Source organism: Gavia stellata, chromosome 33 (assembly GCF_030936135.1).
Source record: "Gavia stellata isolate bGavSte3 chromosome 33, bGavSte3.hap2, whole genome shotgun sequence".
NCBI classification, from domain to species: domain Eukaryota; kingdom Metazoa; phylum Chordata; class Aves; order Gaviiformes; family Gaviidae; genus Gavia; species Gavia stellata.
The window spans coordinates 4010822-4031480 of NC_082626.1; the positions used below are offsets into that span (position 1 = coordinate 4010822).

General features: G+C 42.7%; 2 protein-coding genes across 2 annotated transcripts; both read right to left on the reverse strand.

Moving 5' to 3' along the window:
- Positions 1 to 305: 305 nt before the first annotated feature.
- Positions 306 to 4960, reverse strand: LOC132320038 (E3 ubiquitin-protein ligase RBBP6-like). The gene is made up of 7 exons (XM_059832138.1): positions 4881 to 4960; positions 3803 to 3972; positions 2945 to 3048; positions 2449 to 2571; positions 2227 to 2305; positions 2075 to 2132; positions 306 to 1119 (listed from the first exon to the last, which is right to left on the reverse strand). Exons 1-7 carry the CDS (start codon positions 4958 to 4960, stop codon positions 306 to 308), a joined length of 1428 nt encoding a protein of 475 aa, XP_059688121.1.
- Positions 4961 to 5472: 512 nt separating this feature from the next.
- LOC132320043 (E3 ubiquitin-protein ligase RBBP6-like) lies at positions 5473 to 19740 on the reverse strand. Its single transcript, XM_059832146.1, has 6 exons — positions 19575 to 19740; positions 14993 to 15092; positions 12305 to 12341; positions 8212 to 8256; positions 5889 to 5977; positions 5473 to 5479 (listed from the first exon to the last, which is right to left on the reverse strand). Exons 1-6 carry the CDS (start codon positions 19738 to 19740, stop codon positions 5473 to 5475), a joined length of 444 nt encoding a protein of 147 aa, XP_059688129.1.
- Positions 19741 to 20659: the final 919 nt, after the last annotated feature.

Consider the following 20659-nt stretch of genomic DNA (forward strand, 5'->3'; position numbering starts at 1 on the left):
ATGGTCTCAGTCAGCGCAGTAAGCTTATCTGAACATCTCGCTGTTAGCCCAGCTGAGCTACTTGAAAGTCACAGTTGCAGTCCTTGGTGCTTCTACTTAATTGGACTGTTACGGGGCAGATGTTTTCGTGTGATTTCTCTTGCTCTCTTTACAAAAAATAAGTTTTACAGCAGAGCGCTGCTCTGGAAAGGCTGGCAGCTCTAGCTAAACACTGAGAAAAACTAATTGATGCTGTGTGCTTTTTTCCAACATGAAGAGCATGCACAAGTTCAAAAATGTTTTGCAAGAGATAATATGAAGATGAATTAAGAACAGAAACGCATTAAGGTTGGCTGCTCCTCCTTCACTTTTTTCACAGCAGGTTCCATTGGAGGGGATTTGTCACCATCGGTGTTCACCTTCTCCTGGGAGGCTTTTGCTGGTTTTCTTATATTGTCTGTCTTAGGAGGAACAGCCACCTCTACTTTCCGCTTTGTCTTGTCAGTTTTTGCTTCTGGCCTATCCTTCTCTTTTTTCTCCTTTTCAGGTGCTGCTTTGAAAGCCATAGAACCTGCTTCCATAGGCTCATCTCGCACAGGGGTGGCATCATCTCTGCTTGGGAGCATGAACAGAGAGTCCATTTTCACGTCTTCTGCTGTAAGTGGCTCTCTTGGTTTTCTCATTCCTTCTAACCACTCAGCATTGGGAAATCCTCCATTCTCATCCCCTTTTCTTCTCTTCCGGTGCTTTTTGTCTTTATTTCCTTTGTCACCTCCCAGTCGATGTTCCACCTCCTTCTCTTTTGATTTTGTAGGATCTTTGATGCCATGCCTCTCTCTTCCAGAAGTTTTTCCAGGGTAATTTCCAGCGATATTACACTTTTGGTGGCTCTGCCCACCATGATAATCCTGCCTCCGTCCCCGAGCATATGGTGAATTCTCTCGTCTGGTCCCAGGTGGACCAAACCTGTCTGGAGAAAAGTAGCCTCTTCTTGCATATGGCGGCGATCGTGAGTAGGAGCGAGAAGGGGAACGACTAAATGACCGAGAGTAGGAGCGAGAGCGGGAAGAACCGGATCTTGACTTGGAGTAGGTATACAAACTTGTAGAGGAAGATGAAGCACTACAGGGAGACTTGGGCCTTAAAAACACCACAACACACACAGACAAAAAAGATAAGTTAATTCAAAACAGTCACTCTCCCCATTTTTTTTCCTCCCAAATTTGGTTTGTTTTCTTTTTTCCTCTCCACATGCTTACGTCAAAGGTTCTTTCAGCTGCTGGCATAACGCTACTGCAAATTGCAGAACTTGCAAAAGTTTCTGCTTACAAGACAGAGCAGCTGCTGCTTTGTTAATGTAAAATCATACAGGAAGGGTAAGTCTATCTCCACTCACTTCTATCACATGATCGATCTCCCACAGCTATTGATTGATTTACGGTGGTGTAGCCGGGCCTCTACTGGCACGTGAACGCGCACATTTTTCACTACTCCGCAGCTACATGCAGTGCAAATCATTTTTGTTGCAGTAAGATGCAACTTGACACTGCAATAATAGATACCACAGACTCCTCTCTCTCCAACTGAGAGAAAGCAGCTTGGCTATTTGAGATGACTAAATAGAAGAAATTCAAAATTGCCATAAAATGACAGCGTTGACTCTTCCAGTACTTTGCTCAATCAGTATCAACTAAGTTGTTAAAAAAAAGAATGTTGGAGGTTGACTTCTATTGGGAAATCAAGTTCTTCATCCCTGTTCAGCTAGTAATCAAAAGGCTGGCTTTCCACCTGACCCTTTAATTGTATTTCATTTTCATATGTAATTATGGTTTCCTCAAAAAGCGTTGATTTTTCAGAGTCCTCTTTTCGGTCATGTACTGGAGTTCTATTTTCAATCATCTTACCGCAAGCACAGATCCCCTTTGTTAAAGCCAATTCAAATGAAGCCATTTAAAAATGAATTACCACTTGTACTCTCCACAACGACCTGTGCATACGTTTTGCATTATAAACCAGCTGTTGTGTAAGCTATGTTTTACGGCCTCATTTAACAGCTTACAAGTCGTAATATATTGAATTTCTGTGGAATACTTACAGTTCCCAGCCCGGTCTGCCACCTGCTGAGCGAATTGTACTGGCACTCATTGGGCGACCTTTTGGAGTGGGGAGAGGGAAAAGAAAAAAAATCCCACTCAGTTTCTCTGAAGATCATCTTTTTAAAGAAATTCTACAGTTATAGTTACTTACCGGTGGTGGGTATTGATTGTCCTTGGGGGCCCAGAAGGCTTGGTAATGCTGGTTGCCTTGGTACAGGAACCTGATAGCCCTTGTGAATCAATGCAAACAGTCGGAAAATAAGCTCTACTAAAATACAAGAATCACTGCATATCTTGAAATAAAACTCACGTTCTCTTCCAACAAACTGCTGGCTGACAGAGAGGAAGATTTAGAAAGTTCAGCGGCACTCACCAGAGCAGCAGGAGGTGTAACAGTCAGGAGCGGTGGTGGAGGTGGTGGCGGCTGCTGTGGCTCCTGAATCTGCTGACGGAGCCTCTTTGTGTAGCCAGTTCCATTTTTGAAGTTGTTCACAGCCTAGAGGCAGAAAAACATTGACAAAAAGGTAATAGGAAACTTCAGTAGAGGGACGAACAAAGGCCTGCACAGAGTAAAATTGCTTGTGTCTTCCTGTAAATGCTATCAAGCCTAAAAGAAATGGACGTACAGATATATGAACACATCACATTAAACCCTGATACTAATGATTGGTAACTCGGAGTATCTGTATTTAAAGTACGTCAGTGTTAGCTCCAAACTTGAAAGTGAGGCAATCATGTTAAACAAAAGTGGGACCTGAACTTGCCAGATTGTCTCTTCCCTTTCAGCTTTTAAGCTCTTTTTCTTCCCTTTCAGCTTTTTACAAATTGCCTTTTCTTACAAACAGTTTCTGTGAAAGGCATCGTGTTACCTTGCGTAGGAACAGGTTGGCAATTAAAGCGTCAGGAGAAACATCGGTTTGATGACACGCTGGGCAGGTATGCTCCTCAGAGTCCAGTAATGCTGTTCTAATACCTGTGAATCATTAGAATCATCAGAATAGTTTTAGCCAAACTAAGGCAATTTTCGGGGTTCTAGCCAAGTATAAAAACACGTATATGATTAATGGGTGAATATGGTCTTGAATTGAGAGCATGAAGCTCTCCATGTTCAGTAATGTAAATAACTTCTAGTATGCAGCAAATCACTCCAGAGTTTTGAAATTTCACTGTTGTAACATTTGAAGTCGTAGAGTAGGCTGTGTCTTGATGTTTCGACTAGTCTTTGTTCCGCTACCTAGTACAATGAGAAGTCACCAACCTCAAGGCTCCTGAATAAAACACATCTCAAAAAAGCATTAGGAGGTTTGAGTTCTGAAGGTCTTAAGCAACTGTCCCGTGGAGAAGAATGTGGATTAAATGCCTAACTAAATGCCCTTTGTGGCAGACCACAGTGAGTCACCAGAGTTGGCTATCTAATTTTGTATGAGAGAAAGGGCTGTCGACAAACTAAATGCATTCGATATCTAATACTGTAACCACCTGCACAATTACGCACTCTTCTCATACTCGTCCTTCCGCATGTAAAGAGGATTTACCTGGATATGTAAAAAGGGAAAAAAGGTTTCTGCCTTTTTTTTTCCCTTTATGCAAGAGGAGTCCTTTCCTATTCAGGGGATACTCAAGTATTAAGTAGAACTGGCAACAAAGTAATGGCGTTATCTCCTACTTCTACTTTCAGAAGATCAGACGTGATGTTTTGAAATAACAAACATGGGAGTAACACTTACATTCGTCACAAAAACTGTTTCCACAGCAGGGAATAACAGCTGCATCAGTTATTAGCTCTTTACAAATGGGACATGACAACTCATCTGGAATGGGATCATCGGAGGAGGAGGAGGAGGGCTCCTCTGGTGAAAAGGGAGGCTTTTCCTTCTTTCCTCTAGCATAAGCTTCCCTAGAGGGCAGGTGGGGAAGGAAAAAGAAACCAGTCAGAGATGGGTAAAGGAAAACTCTTCCAAGCTTTTATCAAAGGGCAGATAATAGATGGAACTCTGCTCACTCCACATTTGGCTTCTAAAAAGTCGCCATTTAGTTTAAACTACTTTCCTATAGCCACAATACTGGAAGAGGGAGGGGGGAACACTTTTCCTTCTGCAGAACTCTCCCATTCATTGGGATCAACTAAGAGATGAGCTCAGACTAGAAAAATCATTTTTTGACAGCTAGAAATCAGGTGAAGTGAATCCCACCACTCCTTTGCCAGAGGCTAAATGTAAATGGCAGGCTCAGGATGAAGTTAGTCTCCGAATAATTACGTTTTATAAATGGAAGAAGTCTACGGTGCAGCTTCTACAAAAGGAGATCCACGACAGAAAAGCAGAAGTGCGGCCAAGTGCATTTTCAAACAGCCACTCTTGTCAGCACACAGTAGTATTTTCTTAGTTTAGAGCAACAGGAAAACCTCAGTCTGTTTCACACATGGGATTTGACAAGAGTCAGAGGGGGAGGAAATCTCAGTCCAGCAGCTCTGTGTTAAATTTTGCAAGAAGCCTTTGAAACATAAAAGAGAAGCAAAACGAGCTTTCCAAGAGAACGACTCCACTGTGAACACGACTGAAACGTTTTGCAGAAATACATATTCTTAGCACACCACAAGTTGAACCAACTTCCAGGGGCACGAACAGTAGGACCACCCTATGTGAGTACTAGAAAGTATCACCGATTTTAAGGTTAAGACACAATGACAATGCTTCCTCCCCCGTAACTACAGAGGCTGGCCAACTTGGTTGCATTGCCACTCAGGCATTCACGCATGGTTTCGCTCGTTCACTTTTTGGTCAGTCCAACTAATGCCATACTTACGCATTAATAGTTGGTATTGCGTATTTTCCAGTGCTTGTCAGCATAGCACCCTTTGTGTTGGGATCTTGCACCTCCATCATGAAACTCCTTGGAATTCCTGTGCTCTTTTTAAGTCTGGGAGCAGACTCAAAATTTTTGTTCTGTTAAGAAAAGCCATGCAGACATATCTCATCTGATGACCCGCACTTAAAATGACATTTCAGTGATTATTTTACGCAGCAAAGCCTTTCATCCTCTCCTTTTGCCTAGCGTAAGGGTTGCTCAGCTGAAACACTGATTTTCCTAAATGAGTATCGTCAGCATGTTCCAAAGCCTGGAGCAGTGTTTTGAACTCAGTCGACATTCTTTGGCTTAACTTCAGGTTCCTTCAGGGTGAAATATCCCTCAGCTCAACCAGAGACTCGTGCAATTAACACACGCAAATATTCAATAGATGGGGTCAACAGAAACATCTTGGTTTTATACAAAATACAGAAAATGATGAACTGTCATTAAAACCACAGTTAAAACCACAAAAATTCCCAGTAATATTGAAATACATAAAAATATGCATGAAAGTTCACAGAGAAAGATCTATGGACATATTTAATGTCTATGACCTAGAAAAAAGAAAATTTCACATTTGTAATTCCAGGTCTCCCTTGAATTTTGAAGGGCTTTGCAACATTGCCATATAAAGTGCATTTCACCCCAAGAGAAACAACTCTTCATATGCGTGGTCATGTATTTGTTACCTAACTGCCAAGGTAAAAAAAAAAACAAAACTAAGACCAGAAGTCCCCCACAATCTTACCCCATTTGTCGGGCAGTCCTTTATATAGTGGCCAGGGTTTCCACAACGAAAGCAAGTATATGACGGTGGAGGTGGACCCAAGGGTTTCTTCATGTAACTAAACGTTTTTGGGGAGAAAAAGAAGAAGATATGCATGTGTCTCTTGTGTTAAAACAAACATCTCTACCATTTTCCCATCAGCTTCAAAGAACAGATTTGACATTATCAGCACTTACCTGGTTGGATCATATCCACAGCAAGACTGCATCATCATAGCTTTTATCTTGTCTTCTTCGGAAGCATTGGCTTCAGCCAGATTGGTGGTCTGTTTAAGAGGTAATTATTGGATGCACACATTAGAACCACATTTAAGCCCACACAGCCAAAGACAGCACCACTCACCCAGTCCTGTAAAGAGCAGCACAACGCTCACTGAGGTCGCATGAAAACAGCTGCTTAGGCTCTGTTTGGACCTTACCTAAAGACCTGTCTAATCGATCCCATTTTCTTCCAAGTGGACTGAAGCTATGTGTAGAAAAAATTAGACTATCCACGGCCTTTAAACTGATTTTTAAGCTCCAGACTATTTGAAGGAGAAGATGTCCACTGTACATTTAATTGAGAAAGATGTATGCAAATATCACTAGTTACATTTTGCAGCATTAAAAGGACACACAACTGAAGAGCCGGAGAGGTTGTTTCTCCTTGCTGAAAGCCAGCTTCAGACACAGAAGCCTTAGAAGGAGTCAAATTTTTTATAACCCCTCAGCAAGACAAAAGATTCTTCTCTAACTTCTCTATGTTAAATGATTAAACTACAGTAAGCAGAACCTGCAGTTTTTTCCAGCTGACTGTGTCCTTTTAACGTACAAATTGTAATCCAAACCTTATGCAGAACTAGATCTTCCAATTATTGACGGCAGTTGATTGTTTTTAAGTAGTATTTGTTCAAATGTTTTTATTACACACTAGTCCAGGTACAAGCAGGCTCTAAGGGAGTGACTGTAAATGATGTGGACTTTCAAGCACCTATCATTCCGACCAACCACTCATGTTTTTCTTCTTCTATGCATGCATTCACAAAAGCAACCAACTACTTTCAACATTTTATTAAATGGGTGTTTCATACAGACAGTAACATTGTCCAGATCGACATCTCTGAGAGCGCTTCCATTAACGTTTACAGAAAACTTTACAGATACTTGACTAGTTTGTGTGAACCCAAACGGTTTACAAAACACATCCAAACCCCACAAAACGTTCCCAGGAATAGAGCAAAAGTCAAAGATGGCATTTAATACATAGTAAGAGTCAAAAAGAAAACTTTTCACAACACATTGCCTCCATGCTAAGCCAGTCTGCACAAAAGAGGTTAGAGGAAGTAACAGTCTGGAGCTGCTTTATGCTATGTCCCTGCATTTTTCTGATATACTTAAATTTTCTCGAAAGCTTACATGTGTACACCACTTGGACAGTTTTCCACATTTTAGAGTAAAACTTCACAGGAGTTTACGGAAACAAGGACACGTTTAGGGACAGCACTAATGGAGACCAATTTCTTTTGCTGGCTACCTTCCCAAGGAATTTTCTTGTTTGTGTTTGGTTTGTTGTTTTTTTTTGCCAAATGGACCCAACTTAATTTCTGCAGTGAGAGATGGAAGAAGGTAGCAGTGGGAAGAGCTTTCTCCTTCTCGGAAATGAACTCCAGCCTTTCTTTTCAGAACAAAGAACTAGCTCCTCTGCATTAGGCCCTGCCTTCTCTCATCTTTGTAACTTTAAAGACTAGTCATTTCATTGGCTAGCACTGTGCCTTTTCACAAAGTGCAACCACTAGTGCTTTCCCAGAGAAAGTTACACATTGTTGAGCAAAAAATGCAGGCAGTTCCATGGCAAAACATGGCATTACAACAGTTTCAGAAGGTCACATCTGCTAATATGCCACACGTACCCCTTGGTCTAGTCCTATAAACAGTTAGGTATATTTACACAATTGACACAGCCTGCGTTCAAACAAAGTCTATTGTGTTGTCCACTCTCTAGCTACTCTGATTTATGAAATCGTGCAGCATTCAAAGAATGGATCTATAACTATAATGACTAGAAATTGAAAAATAGCCATGCAATTGTCCACGTTCCAGAAACGCCTCTAATTTGGCTGCTGCAAACCCCCTGAAATGTCCGTAACTCAGAGCCAACTAAATTCTTCTGTGAAAATTGGGTGAGTTTCCAGTGCAAAATTAACGAAAGGTATGAAAAATGGTAAACAGCTTCTGAAGTGCTGCTTCTTTGTGTCTTGAAGACGAGTAATACTGCAACATTACGTTGAGGCTGCTAAGGTACTCCCCTTCTATCTTCCCAAACTGGCGACTACTCTTCACAGGATAGTATCAAAATACACACACACTTTGAAGTTAAAAGAAATACTTTAAATTCTTAAAAACTACATTCAAGCTTTGCTCACATTACAACAGTTATCCAGCTACAGATCACAGTATAAGATTTAAAAAGACGAAGCAACCCCTTTTTTTTTTAAAGTATTTGACAAGACTCTAGAGATACCTTAATAAGCTGGGCCAGAGGAATCGGTGCGGAAGAGTCATCAATCTGTTCAGAAAAAATTAAACACACGTTCAAGTTCTACAATCAAAACATAGCAATAGTTAACCTCTACTGTAGCCTGAAAGTCTGCACTATATCCTCTGAGTGTCACGGAAAGAGGCATTTCCAACCTAGTGTAATTTGTATTTGTTCCAAACAAAGTCCAAACCTATGACAGCTTAAGAGTGCCTATGTGGTTAATGAGGAGAAACAACAATAACCAAACCTGCTGGAGATCAACTTACTGCTCCAGAGTATCTCAGAGAGGGACCCTTGTCAAATGCTTACAACTGCTTAGAAGTCAAAGGGCTAAGGAAGCTGCCAATTTTCAGCAAAAAAAAGGATTTGAAAAAAAATTTAAGTTTATTTGAGAAGGAAGCATCACTACAGGAAACTTATTTTCAGGGTAGTTTGGAAATTAATCAGTGAACGTCTCCTCATTTATAAATGCACATGGTCATGCTTTTTATGAACACAGTCTAGTTGCCGGTGAAAATGAAGCACAGGCAGATCAGCCCTGAAACACGAACTCTGCCCCTCCTGTCAGTAAGTTTAGAAACGCCAAACTCACCATACCCCACAAAACCCCAATAAAAATGCCAACCCAAAACATCAGCCATAGCAGTAACCCACCACTTTGTCTAGAAAAAAAAGAAACTGCTCAAAGTATTGAAATAAAGGTGTTTACCATGACAGAGTAGCCTATAAAAACTGATTTCTTGTATTTTATTAGACCACAGGCCATACTCTCCAAATTGGTTATGGAACTGTGAGAATTTAATATTATTCTCCTTGCTACCAGTCCAAAAGCAATTTCTAAGGATGATGAAAACATGGACTCAGAGCACAATCCTGTCATTTTTTTCTCCATTGCAGCCATACTCCTCCCTCCCTGCTGCCTACTGGAACAGCTTGCAGGAATGAAGTCCTCAGGCCACGGGTTAGTAATGGACTGCAGTGTCTAGTGAGAACTAATACCGAAGGGCAGTTTTGCCACAAGTGAAAAGGGTAACTCTTCTCTTGTTCCTTTTCCAGCATATTGAATTACATTGTGCCACGAACAGCACTTCAGCTTACACTAGTAAAACATTATCAGAAAGACACCGGAATCACTGCTTACGATGTCTGAAGTTGTTCAAAAACATAGAAAAATTTTCACCATGTAAACTGAACAGCTCTCCTCAAGGGGCCATGAAACTGGTCAGAAGAGAAACTAAAACCCTTCCCTGGAAAAAGCTCTTGTCCTTTATTACCTCATGTAGTGGAGGAATTCAAGGGAACAGTTTTAGCAGAGTCTGGGGGAAAAATACCTACCTGCAGAAGATGCTTCCTCCCTCCAGTTAATCCTTCCCTCTCCCTCCGTTTAGGAAAGCACATGCAACATTACTATATTACCAACTCCAAAGTTCTTGAAAATGTGCCTTTGGAGAGGAACACCCAGATCTGGAAAAAGAGGCCACCTTTCCATTGCCAAGTCTTACCACAAGATCCAACTTCCCTTCTTTTGAGAACATTTGGTACCTAGTTCTGTTAAAAAGGAAGCCTGCTCAAGCATTTTGAAGCTTCATGCTCCGCATGCCACTCTTCTTTACTTGTGGGAAAACAGGCCTATGTTCTCTCCTGGCAGGCACAACCACTGTCACGTGGTGCTTTTTCAGCAGCAAACAAGAAATGAGGAAAGCTCTCGACTGGAGTCTAGCATTAAACAGTCTAATATTGACCAGTAACTGAAACAGAGCAGTTAATAAACTATTAATTAGTTCTTCTGGTTTTTAGGAAGCGGTTATTATATGGCCTGCAGGCAACAGTCTCATTTCTTAATGGAGGTGATAGCACTCCTTTCTACTAAACAGCTATCAAAAGCAGCAAATAGATAATTAATGTACTATTTAGTACGTTTGCCCAACGGCCACCTTCCAATCACCCGACATTCTTGTGTCTTTTTTTTTTCCCTTTAAATGTCTACTGGAGTATTTCCTGCCAGTCCCTCCAGTCAGTCAAGTAGAAACAACATCTCCATGAAACGTGTATACAGCCCTAAGGTAATACTGCAGAAGAACTGGGGGGGAAAAAACCCCACACACCAAAAAATAAACCCAAAACCCCAGACTCGACAGTCAATGTATTAACTCCCATTTCAAACAGAAGACTAAACAGAAACTAACACAAAGCAAGTGGGAAAGGGGACAGAACAGAGGACGAAAAGGCTAATTTCACTGCTGGGGTGCTACATTTAAATTACAGTGGTTTCCTAAAGCCCGACAGCTTGGCTAAACTAAAAATTCAGCCAGGAAGGATCCCAGTTGTGCTCAACAGCGCTAAAACGATGGGCACGACTCTCTGCATTTCTGCAGCCTCTAAGGACAAATTCCAACTAGAGATCCTTGCAGCTACTGACATAGTAATGCTAAACCAAAAAGGATCCCCTTTCTTGCCTTGGCTGTAGTAACAGTAGGCCAGCAGCACAAATTTGGAAGTGTACAACAACAACAGCTAACAGAACAGCAAGACAATGAAGGAAGAGTTAAAGTATCAGCTTTTGTGCAGCCTTTTTAAAAATACCTTAACTAAACTTCATTTTGCTGCCTTACTGTTCAACAATAATTGGCAAGCTTTCCAGTGATTTATTCCCACCACAGTAAGATCCAGGTTCTGCTTTGAAATACCTACAGAAATACGTGTATTAAAAAACCAACCAAAGAAAACAAACCCCCCACCCTTCAGACCAAGACCTGAGCTAGCTTTAAGAATAAAGCTCATTGTGCCTCCAAGCCTAGAAGCACCTGAGGCTGCCGTGCTTTGACAGTGAGAGAGAGAGAGAGGACTTGTAAAGAGAGATGCAAGGCTTCCACCCTCCCTGTGGCTACCCACAACCCATGTCAGGTACAGTCAGAGCAAACAAGAAGGGAATGTTTTTGCCTGGTCTTTCATTTACTTTAATTAGTTCTAACAAACACTAAGTCTTCCCTCCCACTCCAGGAGTCTTCCTTTTTCTGGGTTTTTTTGGTTTTTTTTTTTTTTTTGAGACATCTATGTTAGCTTATGGTAAGATGCTACTTAGAAAGGTAACACAGACATGCCAGGGAGCACACGAGGCTAATGTTTATAACAATAACAATAACAACAACAACAACAATAATAATAATAATGTTTGAACATGAGAGTTGTGTTTATACACATGCTAGTAAGCAAAGAGGAAAGCAACTGTTTTCAGGAAATAAAACCCCATCAGAATTAGACCAAATACTCTAAACGTGGTTTACATAAATGCATTACTTTAACTGCTAGGGTCACTGGGCCAGTTAAACTAACTCAAAATCACAATGAGAGGCATTCATGTCCAAAAAGGAATTTGAACCAATCAGTGATAGAATTATGGATGTCAGATTTAGATGTAGTGGTTTTAGACCTACCTACAAAAAGTTTTCAATTTTAAGTTGATTGCCTACCATTCCACGAGCATCAGAGGCTGTATTCTTCACACAACACAGACCCAGAGTTCATGAATTTCTAGATTAAGTTACCCTAACACCTTATCAAGTGATCAGATCCAATGATCCAGGGTTAGTGTAATGCCTCACACCGTTCCAGTGAAGAAAAAGCAGAATGTGAAAATGGCAAAAAATACACTCCAAACACCCTTTATTGCAAGAAACAAAAAGCACACAACAACCTACACAAACATCCAGATTACTAGCTGTCGACAGACAGCTGTAGAACATGGCACCATGTTCAACTGTGCAAACCTTGAGCCTACACGATCTAAAAATTATCATACGTTACCTGCACAGTACACAGTCATTCAGGAAATATTCTGGCATATTCAATGTGAAACACAATGCATTACTAGGCACAAAGACCAAGATTCACATTAGAACTGTGCAAACGATGGCATGACTCAGTTATGCTGAATCCAATACATGGTATTCACAACATATACTATGGTTTACTGGAAAATATATTAAGTTAATGTTTGGAAAATTAATACAAGGCTACATTGTTGACAATTAAGTGCAGTGTGGAGAAAAAAGTCTGAGATGGTGTTTTTACATACTGCTTTTGGTGTTCCACTCACTGGCTCAGTTCGACTTCTAGAAGAAGAAATCAAGGAGATGAGAACTTAAAGCACTTGTACCCAACATCAAGCAGTGAAAACACATTATAAAACCTGAACATCAAAACATTATGTTCTGATAGTCTAGTGAATGTGGAAATTTCTTCCTATACATAAACTCGTCTCTCTCTTTTGATCACATTCAATGCATTAAACACCACCCCCCCACCCCCCAAATCCCACGTCTACTTTGTCTGAAATCACTCGAAGACTTAGAGATCGAGAACACAACAGTGCAAGAGGAAGTCTTCAGACATTTTGTCTCTGCTGCGTTAAGTTTTGTGTTCTTAAATGCTCAACCCTCAAGATAATGAAGGAAACTTTAGCCAATCCCTATATCCCGCCCTAGTCTTACAAATAGCTACCAGAGAGAGTACTTTAGTTTCTAAGAAAGAACAGGGGTAGTCGAGACCCTTTGAAGCGCTAGTTTACTTAAGACAAAAAAATCAGTCATCTGACAAAGAAATAACAACAGTTTTAGCAGCACAGTCTTCAGAACAGTGTTTCTTTGTGGCAGCCCAAGCACTGTGTTCAGATATCTACCGTACTTAGCCATGAAAGTGCCAAAATACTACATGGGTTACCTATGCTACATTGACTAAAAATAGTAGTAGAAATGTCACCTGAAAGCAGTTCCCAGGGTTTTGTGCGCTTTAGGAGCCCTGTGACAAAAAAAAAAAAAAGGTCTTAATTGCCAGAATTTGCTTTAAGAAAATCTTGAAAATGCTACAATATCTTAGGAAATACTTATTACATTTGAAACCTTGCTGAGCTTCCACATACTCCTTGATCTGTATCTGCATGCTGCTCATCAGGAATCAGACATGCAACCACTGATATCGTTAACAAACCATTCACACATCATCCAAAGTGTCCCATGAGCAGAGGCAATTCAAAGGCTGCTGTGGAACTGATGTCCAAATAGAAAGGCTCATGCTTCCTGCCACTGCTAGACCACCACCGGGCTCGCAGTTAGAGCCATGTACCTCCTGAAGATGAGCAAGTTCGAGGAGATACTTTAGATTGCCACACAAGGGTTTCTTCATCCACTGACCCTGAAGAACATACTCCAAGGCGAGTAACGCATTTTGAAGGCCTCTCCACCATTACAGCACACATTCATCATTCCCAAACGTTAACCACTCTACCAGTCGTTTCTGCAATGTTTCCAGCTGAAGGAATAGAAAGCTAATCTGCCTGGTTAATTTTCAACGTTAGAACAGCAGTGCCATTCCTTCCTTACCCCCACATCCAGCTACTTATTTAATCTTTGAGGCTAGCAGCACCTATCCTCTCGTTTTAGGGCAGCGTTACAATAGCAGGAGAGGGTGACATCCAACCAGTAAGGGAGGATGCACTGACAAGACAGCACTAAGCATCCATATTTCAATTAACCCCCCCCCAACAAGGCCACGTTTATAAGCACAACGCTGTGGCGTCCCGAATTACTAGGCAGTGCCTGAAAGCACTGCAGCAGCTACTGCAGTAATATGCCCAAAGTTTACATGCAGAGCCACATAAAATCAGGGGTTTTTGCTTGCAAATGCTTCATGGGCACCAGCACGCTGCTGCAGTGTTTCTTCAAGACACACTGTAACTCATCAGTCTACTTGATTTATGAGAACCAACGTTAGAAAGACATGGCAAAACCACAAGCTAATAATAGCTACTGATTGTGGTGGAGAGGCGTACCTTTAAGGCGGCTGGAAAACATGGCCATTCAAACAATGCTAATGTAGCTGATACAGAACGGGACTGTATGAATACATACATGACATGCATTTGAAGAGCTGTAATTTTAATCAGTACACCCGATTCTCTGTCCTCCGTAAATCTTAGGAACACAGAATTAAAACCTGGAGCACAGATACCAGCTTAGGGTAAAAACAGACAAAGAAAGACAACCAGTAACATTTAGGAACGTGCGGAACTGCTTACTGAGTTTCAAGTTTGGAAAGGATTAACTGTTCCTTCATCGTGCTCGCACAAAAGGCAATACACTTTAGGATATTGTTGTTCTTCTCTTGCCTGAAACAGGCACTGTCTTTAGGAAACGAATAGGAATCACTTGTGAATGGAAATTCTTGTTTGCCTGGCTGGCCAGCTGGCAACCCTTGGTCTTTCCTCTATAGCTAGTATGCAGAACCCCCAGATTTGGGGCGTAAGAATACCTGCCATATCCCGCCCCCCTCCCCCAAATGCAAGAAATAGTTAAACACTCAGAATCAGACTCTTCTGAGACGGGAACAAATTACAAGTTTACACTACAGTGCGTATCTCTCTTTACTATAAAAGCAATAAAAGCAAACACATATAATAAGGAATCTCTCCACCTAGAGGGAACAGGATCTACAACTTGGATCTCAGAACAGTCAACCCCAGGAACAAACCCCACAGAATCATCTTACAAGTTACCATTGTTGGAGTTCGAACCCCGTGCCCCAGCAGGCCAAAAAATGTAAGTCTACTTTGGGACAGATGCGCTAAAATCTACCCCCTGACAACAAAACTTAACAGCAGCTTTAACAAGAAAGATACAAGCGGAATGCCTCTGTAAACTAGTATCTGTAAAAAAAGTCAACACACTGAAACCCCTAACAAAGAATACAATGCTTTATGGATACTTACAGAACAAAGGTTTTGCTGGTAGCTTTAACTCCTCCCACAGGGATTCTTCTAACAATTACCGATGAGTTCTTAGGAATCAGGGCATGATCATCTGTGTATTCTGAAAACAACATAAAGACAGACATAAACCAACATAAATTCAGGTTTGAGACTCAAACACAAGCAGCAAAATCTCCCTCATTTTTTAAAATAGTTTGAATGCCAACAGCAAAATGGTCTCAAAGGTCACTAAAGGAGAGTCTGCTAATGCACGAGGTTCTTTCCTCATCTAGCTTAGGTTGCTTTGGCTTCCGTTAGGCTACAAAACCAATAGACCTCTGGAGAAAAACAAACCACAGCAAAGTCTCACCTGCATAAACCAGATTCTAAAGCCTGCCTAGCTTGCCCTGCAGCAAACCAGGCACTTAGCTAAAGCACGAAAACTCTGCGCCGTCGCTTTCATAGCTCTTAACTGAAAACGCTTCACCTGTGCTGCTAGTGCTCCAGACTGACAGAACACAGAAGAGAGCCTGCCATGGCTGCCTATTTCTTGGGGCTTAATCCATCAACAACCACACTTCTCAGCTGCTCAGTGCTTTGCATTTCAATGGAAACAGCACTGACGCCCAGACAAACAATGGTAGATCACGCCAGCTGCAGTTCTGGAAGCCGAAAGCAGCTGTTTCTACCTGCTGAACGGAGTCATACGGAGTATTCCTTCTGGTCCAGACCACAAATCACCAGATTAAGACCAGTCCAGAGTCTCATGTTTGTTTTGTTTGGGTTTTAATTTTGCCTGATAAGCAGAATAGCACATTCTCCAAGTGTTTGGAGTCAGAATGTTACAGGGCAGGCAAGAGTACTCAAGAAACCTCAGTTCTGGAGTTTGCAGTTCTTCCACTATATTGTGAGAACATCTATTGTAAAAGACAGGTCAAGAAATCCAGATCAAATTAAAAGGAGGCAAGTTTAAATGCATCATTCTCGAGTATAGGCTTTTTGAAGGGCCAAGTGCCGGGTTCTACACTTCGGCCACAACAACCCCATGCAACGCTACAGGCTTGGGGATGAGTGGCTGGAAAGTTCCCCCGCGGAAAAGGACCTGGGGGTGTTGATCGACAGTCGGCTGAATATGAGCCAGCAGTGTGCCCAGGTGGCCAAGAAGGCCAACGGCATCCTGGCTTGTATCAGAAATGGTGTGGCCAGCAGGAGCAGGGAGGTGATCATGCCTTTGTACTCAGCTCTGGTGAGGCCGCACCTCGAATACTGTGTTCAGTTTTGGGCCCCTCACTACAAGAAGGACATTGAGGTGCTGGAGCGTGTCCAGAGAAGGGCGGCTTGTGAGGGATCTGGAGCACAAGCCTGATGAGGAGCGGCTGAGGGAGCTGGGGTTGTTTAGCCTGGAGAAGAGGAGGCTGAGGGGAGACCTTATCGCTCTCTACAACTACCTGAAAGGGGGTTGCAGAGAGGTGGGTGCTGGTCTCTTCTCCCAAGTGACCAGTGACAGGACAAGAGGAAATGGCCTCAAGTTGCGACAGGGGAGGTTCAGGCTAGATATTAGGAAAAAGTTCTTTACTGAGAGAGTGGTGAAACATTGGAATAGGCTGCCCAGGGAGGTGGTAGAGTCACCCTCCCTGGAGGTATTCAAGGAGCGTGTGGATGTGGCATTGTGGGATGTAGCTTGATGGACATGGTGCTGTGTGGTGTTGGGTGGGTTGTGGCTTGTTGTTGTTGTGTGGTGTGGGTTTTGTGGGTTTTTTTTTTTTTTTGGTGGTTTTTTTTTGGGGTGGTTTTTTTGGGGGTTTTTTTTTTTTTTTCAGGTTGGACTCGATGATCTTACAGGTCTTTTCCAACCGTACTGATTCTGTGATTCTGTGATTCTGCCTTTATAGAACTTGCCTCTGCAGTAAGCATGGAAGAGGACACCCCCCCACACCACCCCGCACCTTTTAAAATAGGTCCCAACCATCCATTTTGCCTCCCCAGCATCTTAAAGAGAGTCCATCACATCAGTTTTTTCCACTGGTATTTAAAATCCTGTTTCCTTTTAGCTTATATTAGCATTGCTTCTATTACTAGATTGCCATGATGAAAAGTAACAATTACTGAACTGTAAAAGCTTAGAGTGCTCGGCAAAATCTGAACAAGTAGGCCACCTTCACTCAAGGTTCACTTTGTTCTTTCCACGATCATTTCAGCCTTTAGTCAGGACTCCTGCACAGGCAATGTTATAAAACCCCAATACTTTATGTCCACGTGCAAGAATGCCAAACATCCCATTTAGGCAGAATATCCGGGTCTAGTGTTTCCCTTTATCTTCTGAAGGTGAGTTTAAGCATCTGCATCTGCTTAACAAAAACTGAAATTCACGGTCACGCAGAGAAACCAGAAATTGGGCATACATATACATGGCACTGAAATGTATTCTCTAGCTTTGCTCTGAAAACCACTGGGGGATTTTTGCCTTTTCACATGGAAAACACCCTTAGGAAAGCTTCAATAAACATCAGTGTCACTCATATACGCAGTGTAAGATTTTATACTCATTTTACAATGGCCAAAGGGCAACACAACCTGCCTAGAGGAGGATCTTGTCACTGTCAAACAAGAGGGATGCTCTTTAAAGCAGGGAAGATACTCCTGCTTTAACTTCACCTCTAGGCAACACCACATTTAACAGAACCTAGTGAGGCAGATACTTTTCCTTCAGTGGATTCTGATTACGTATGAAAACAAAGCAACAGACTTTGTAAAACCTGGTATTATGGATATAGAGTAACACTTTGGGGGGGAACATACTTACGAGCATAAGTTTTTGTTCTAAAACTTTATAACAGAATGCTATATGACTTGATAACAGTTTCTGCTATAACAGAATCCACATGTTTGGCCTATTTCAAAACATTTCTCCTTCTGGTGATAATAACTGGTCTCCATCACAGTTTATTACCATCCACCATTCTGGTTTTAAGGCTCTGTTTGACACAGACCCAGCTATTACAGGAGTGACGTCAGCCAGTTGGCCATTCAGCCCGCTAGCACTTGTGAAGCTGAAAGGACATCAGCATCTGAAGACAAAATTCAGAAACCCTCTGCAGCAAAGCCCTTCAAGCCAATTAAACACTGTTCAAAAGCTCTTGACAATTGTATTCAATGCTACTAGAGAAATTCAAGACTTCTGAAACATATCACTACCTACGCATGTCATGCAATCCAATGGCATCCCTAAGACCCCTAACATTGTGCTGTGAAGTCTCTTCGCAACCATTCTCCTGAAAATAGTTTTAATGTCTGTAGATACACAGCGAGCTTTCGGTCCGACCACTCTAAAGGCTAGGGCTGAAGTTACGGTCCCCACAGCATACATATTATCCTGTTTAAGCTTTAATACATCACACAGGAAGAGGAAAAAAACACCTGTACACATTTTAAAGAAAAGACGGTTGTAAGAGTGTCACAGAACCAGAGGAAAAAGACAAGAAATTTCATGTTTAGGGAATGAAAACACTTGACAAGTCTTTTTGTTTCCGAAAAGTCACAACCCAAGGTATTTAATCCCATTCAAACTCACCAAGATGGCAGACTACCAAACTGAAATGTCATACTAAGTAATACAAAACCATTATCACCTCCGAGAATCAAGCACCATTTACTAGATTTAAAAGAATATATGCCTTCTCTAAGAACATTTCTTATGTATATTGACCATAAATGTTCTGCCATAAAACTTCAGTACTGCCCTGATGTGGTTAACACGTAGTAGCAGGAGAAAAAGACACGGGTAGAAAGGGATGATGAAAATGATGCTCAGTAGCATCTGAATGGCAATGTCTTTGGTGTAGAAAAGAAGCTATATTAACAAGAAATTCCAAAGCATAATTTAGATACAGAGAACACTCATGGGCAAGTGTCCTCAAGGCTTTAAAGGCTCTGTATAGCTTATAACTCACAGATTCACTCTTGATCCAAAACGTGGCAGGGAGCAGTTTCTGTAACAGCCACAAAACCAGTTTTCCAATGTAGTGGAGTAAAACAAGTCGAAGACAAAATTAAGTCACCAAACCCACTTTTTGTCTTCCAATTAGCCATCTGTTCCATTTCTATCACTTTCAGCTTCCTCCACCAGATTTCAAAGAAATCTGGCAAGTTTGTTATTACAAGTTATCCTCCCACATTTCCTTATCATTCTACCTAGAAGAATTCCAGGAAACCAAAACGTTTGTAAGCACTACATGTCGCACATCAAGCACACATTCTTCGCCGCCTAGCTCCGCCTCTAAAACACAGATCTGAAGGTTGTTGTCAGAACAGCAACTACGAAAGAACAGCAACTATGAAAGAACAGCTCTGTGAGGCCCCCAACACAAGTCACAGCTACCGATCGTGGCCGAATCGCATTATGGCTTCCCGGCCCACTTAAACCCCGGTGCCGCTTGCCCTCCTGGTCCCCCTGCACGCCGGCGGGATGGGTCCCAGGCTGAGACACGCTACGTGAGGACGAGCCACAAAGTGTGGGTCCCGCAGGCCACGGCCGCCGTGGGGCCATCTGCGACGATGCCAGCCACACGGTCCCCAAGGCCCCACGCCCGCTGCCTCCACGCACCTTCTTTGGTCTGGGCGTTGGTGATCTGCAGGTCGCAGTTGGCCGCCTTCAGCTTTTCACGGCCCATGATCCGGCGCTTGAGGTCGCACAGGGAGATGTGGAGGCCGCCAAAGGTGACTGTGTCATAGCTCAACTTGGAGAAGAACTTGTAGTGGACACAAGACATGGTCAGGGCCAGGCGGTGCCCGCTCCGCGACGGCGTCTACCACGGCAGATGGCGTTGCGACCTCTGCGCCCGTTAGGGCCCACGGCGGCTCGGGGAAGGGCCCACCGAGGGGGTCGGAGCAAGCAACACAGGCTGAGCTTGCGCTCCTCCTCGCAGCCCAGGCAGACAACAGGGAGAGGACCCTGCAGCCCCCGGCTTGTCCTCCGCTCCCTCCCTTGCACACAGCGATTCCAGGCCTGACCGCTCGCTATGGCGACGCCGGAGCCCCTGCCTCAACATTCCGCAGAGGGGTTTCCCGGCCGACAACTGCACGGGGCGTGGCTAGCACATCACTGCGCATGCACAATGGCACACCGCGCCCACCCACACCCCCCTCCTCATGCGACCCAGCGCATTATGACTAAAGGCCCACCTAACGTGACCGAGGCGGCCCCGCCATCTTCTTCCTAACGCCAAGCACCCCGAGGGGAGAGCTATCACCGGTCGGGGTCACCGCCTGTCAGCCCCGGGCCTGTCACTGCCCCAGCCAGCTACTGCAAATGCGTCAAGAGAATTAGAAAAAGCCACTAATGAAAGCGCAGGTAGTATTACAGCCCTACAGGAAGAAAGCAAATTATTATCACCAGTGGTAACATAGACTCGATTAGCCCTAGACCACCTTTTAGAAGTCCAGGACAGAGTATGTGCATTATTGCCTAACAGCTGCTGGAGTTTTATGTAAATCAAGACCAGAAAACGGAAACTGACAGAAACAAGATAAAGACTCATTTAAAAATATTACATGAAGTAAGGCAGGGATCTCCCCTAAATCTATTTGGGTGGCTAACCTCTTGGCTCCCAGGCTTAGGTGGAGGACTGTGAACTAAAAGGATTTGGGTTGTGTATCCACTCTCCTGGTTTGCTTTGTAATTATACATGT

Excerpts from the sequence above, each read along its gene's own strand:
- LOC132320038 (XM_059832138.1), bottom strand. The coding sequence starts at position 4,960 with ATGATGGAGGTGCAAGATCCCAACACAAAGGGTGCTATGCTGACAAGC. Across the intron at positions 3,973-4,880 it reads GCAATACCAACTATTAATGC|GGAAGCTTATGCTAGAGGAA; the intron begins GTAAGTATGGCA and ends CCTGCCCTCTAG. Across the intron at positions 2,306-2,448 it reads TTACACCTCCTGCTGCTCTG|GGCTATCAGGTTCCTGTACC; the intron begins GTGAGTGCCGCT and ends TTGATTCACAAG.
- LOC132320043 (XM_059832146.1), bottom strand. The coding sequence starts at position 19,740 with ATGTCTTGTGTCCACTACAAGTTCTTCTCCAAGTTGAGCTATGACACA. Across the intron at positions 15,093-19,574 it reads CAACGCCCAGACCAAAGAAG|AATACACAGATGATCATGCC; the intron begins GTGCGTGGAGGC and ends TGTTGTTTTCAG. Across the intron at positions 8,257-12,304 it reads TGAGTGGAACACCAAAAGCA|ATTGATGACTCTTCCGCACC; the intron begins GTATGTAAAAAC and ends TTTTCTGAACAG.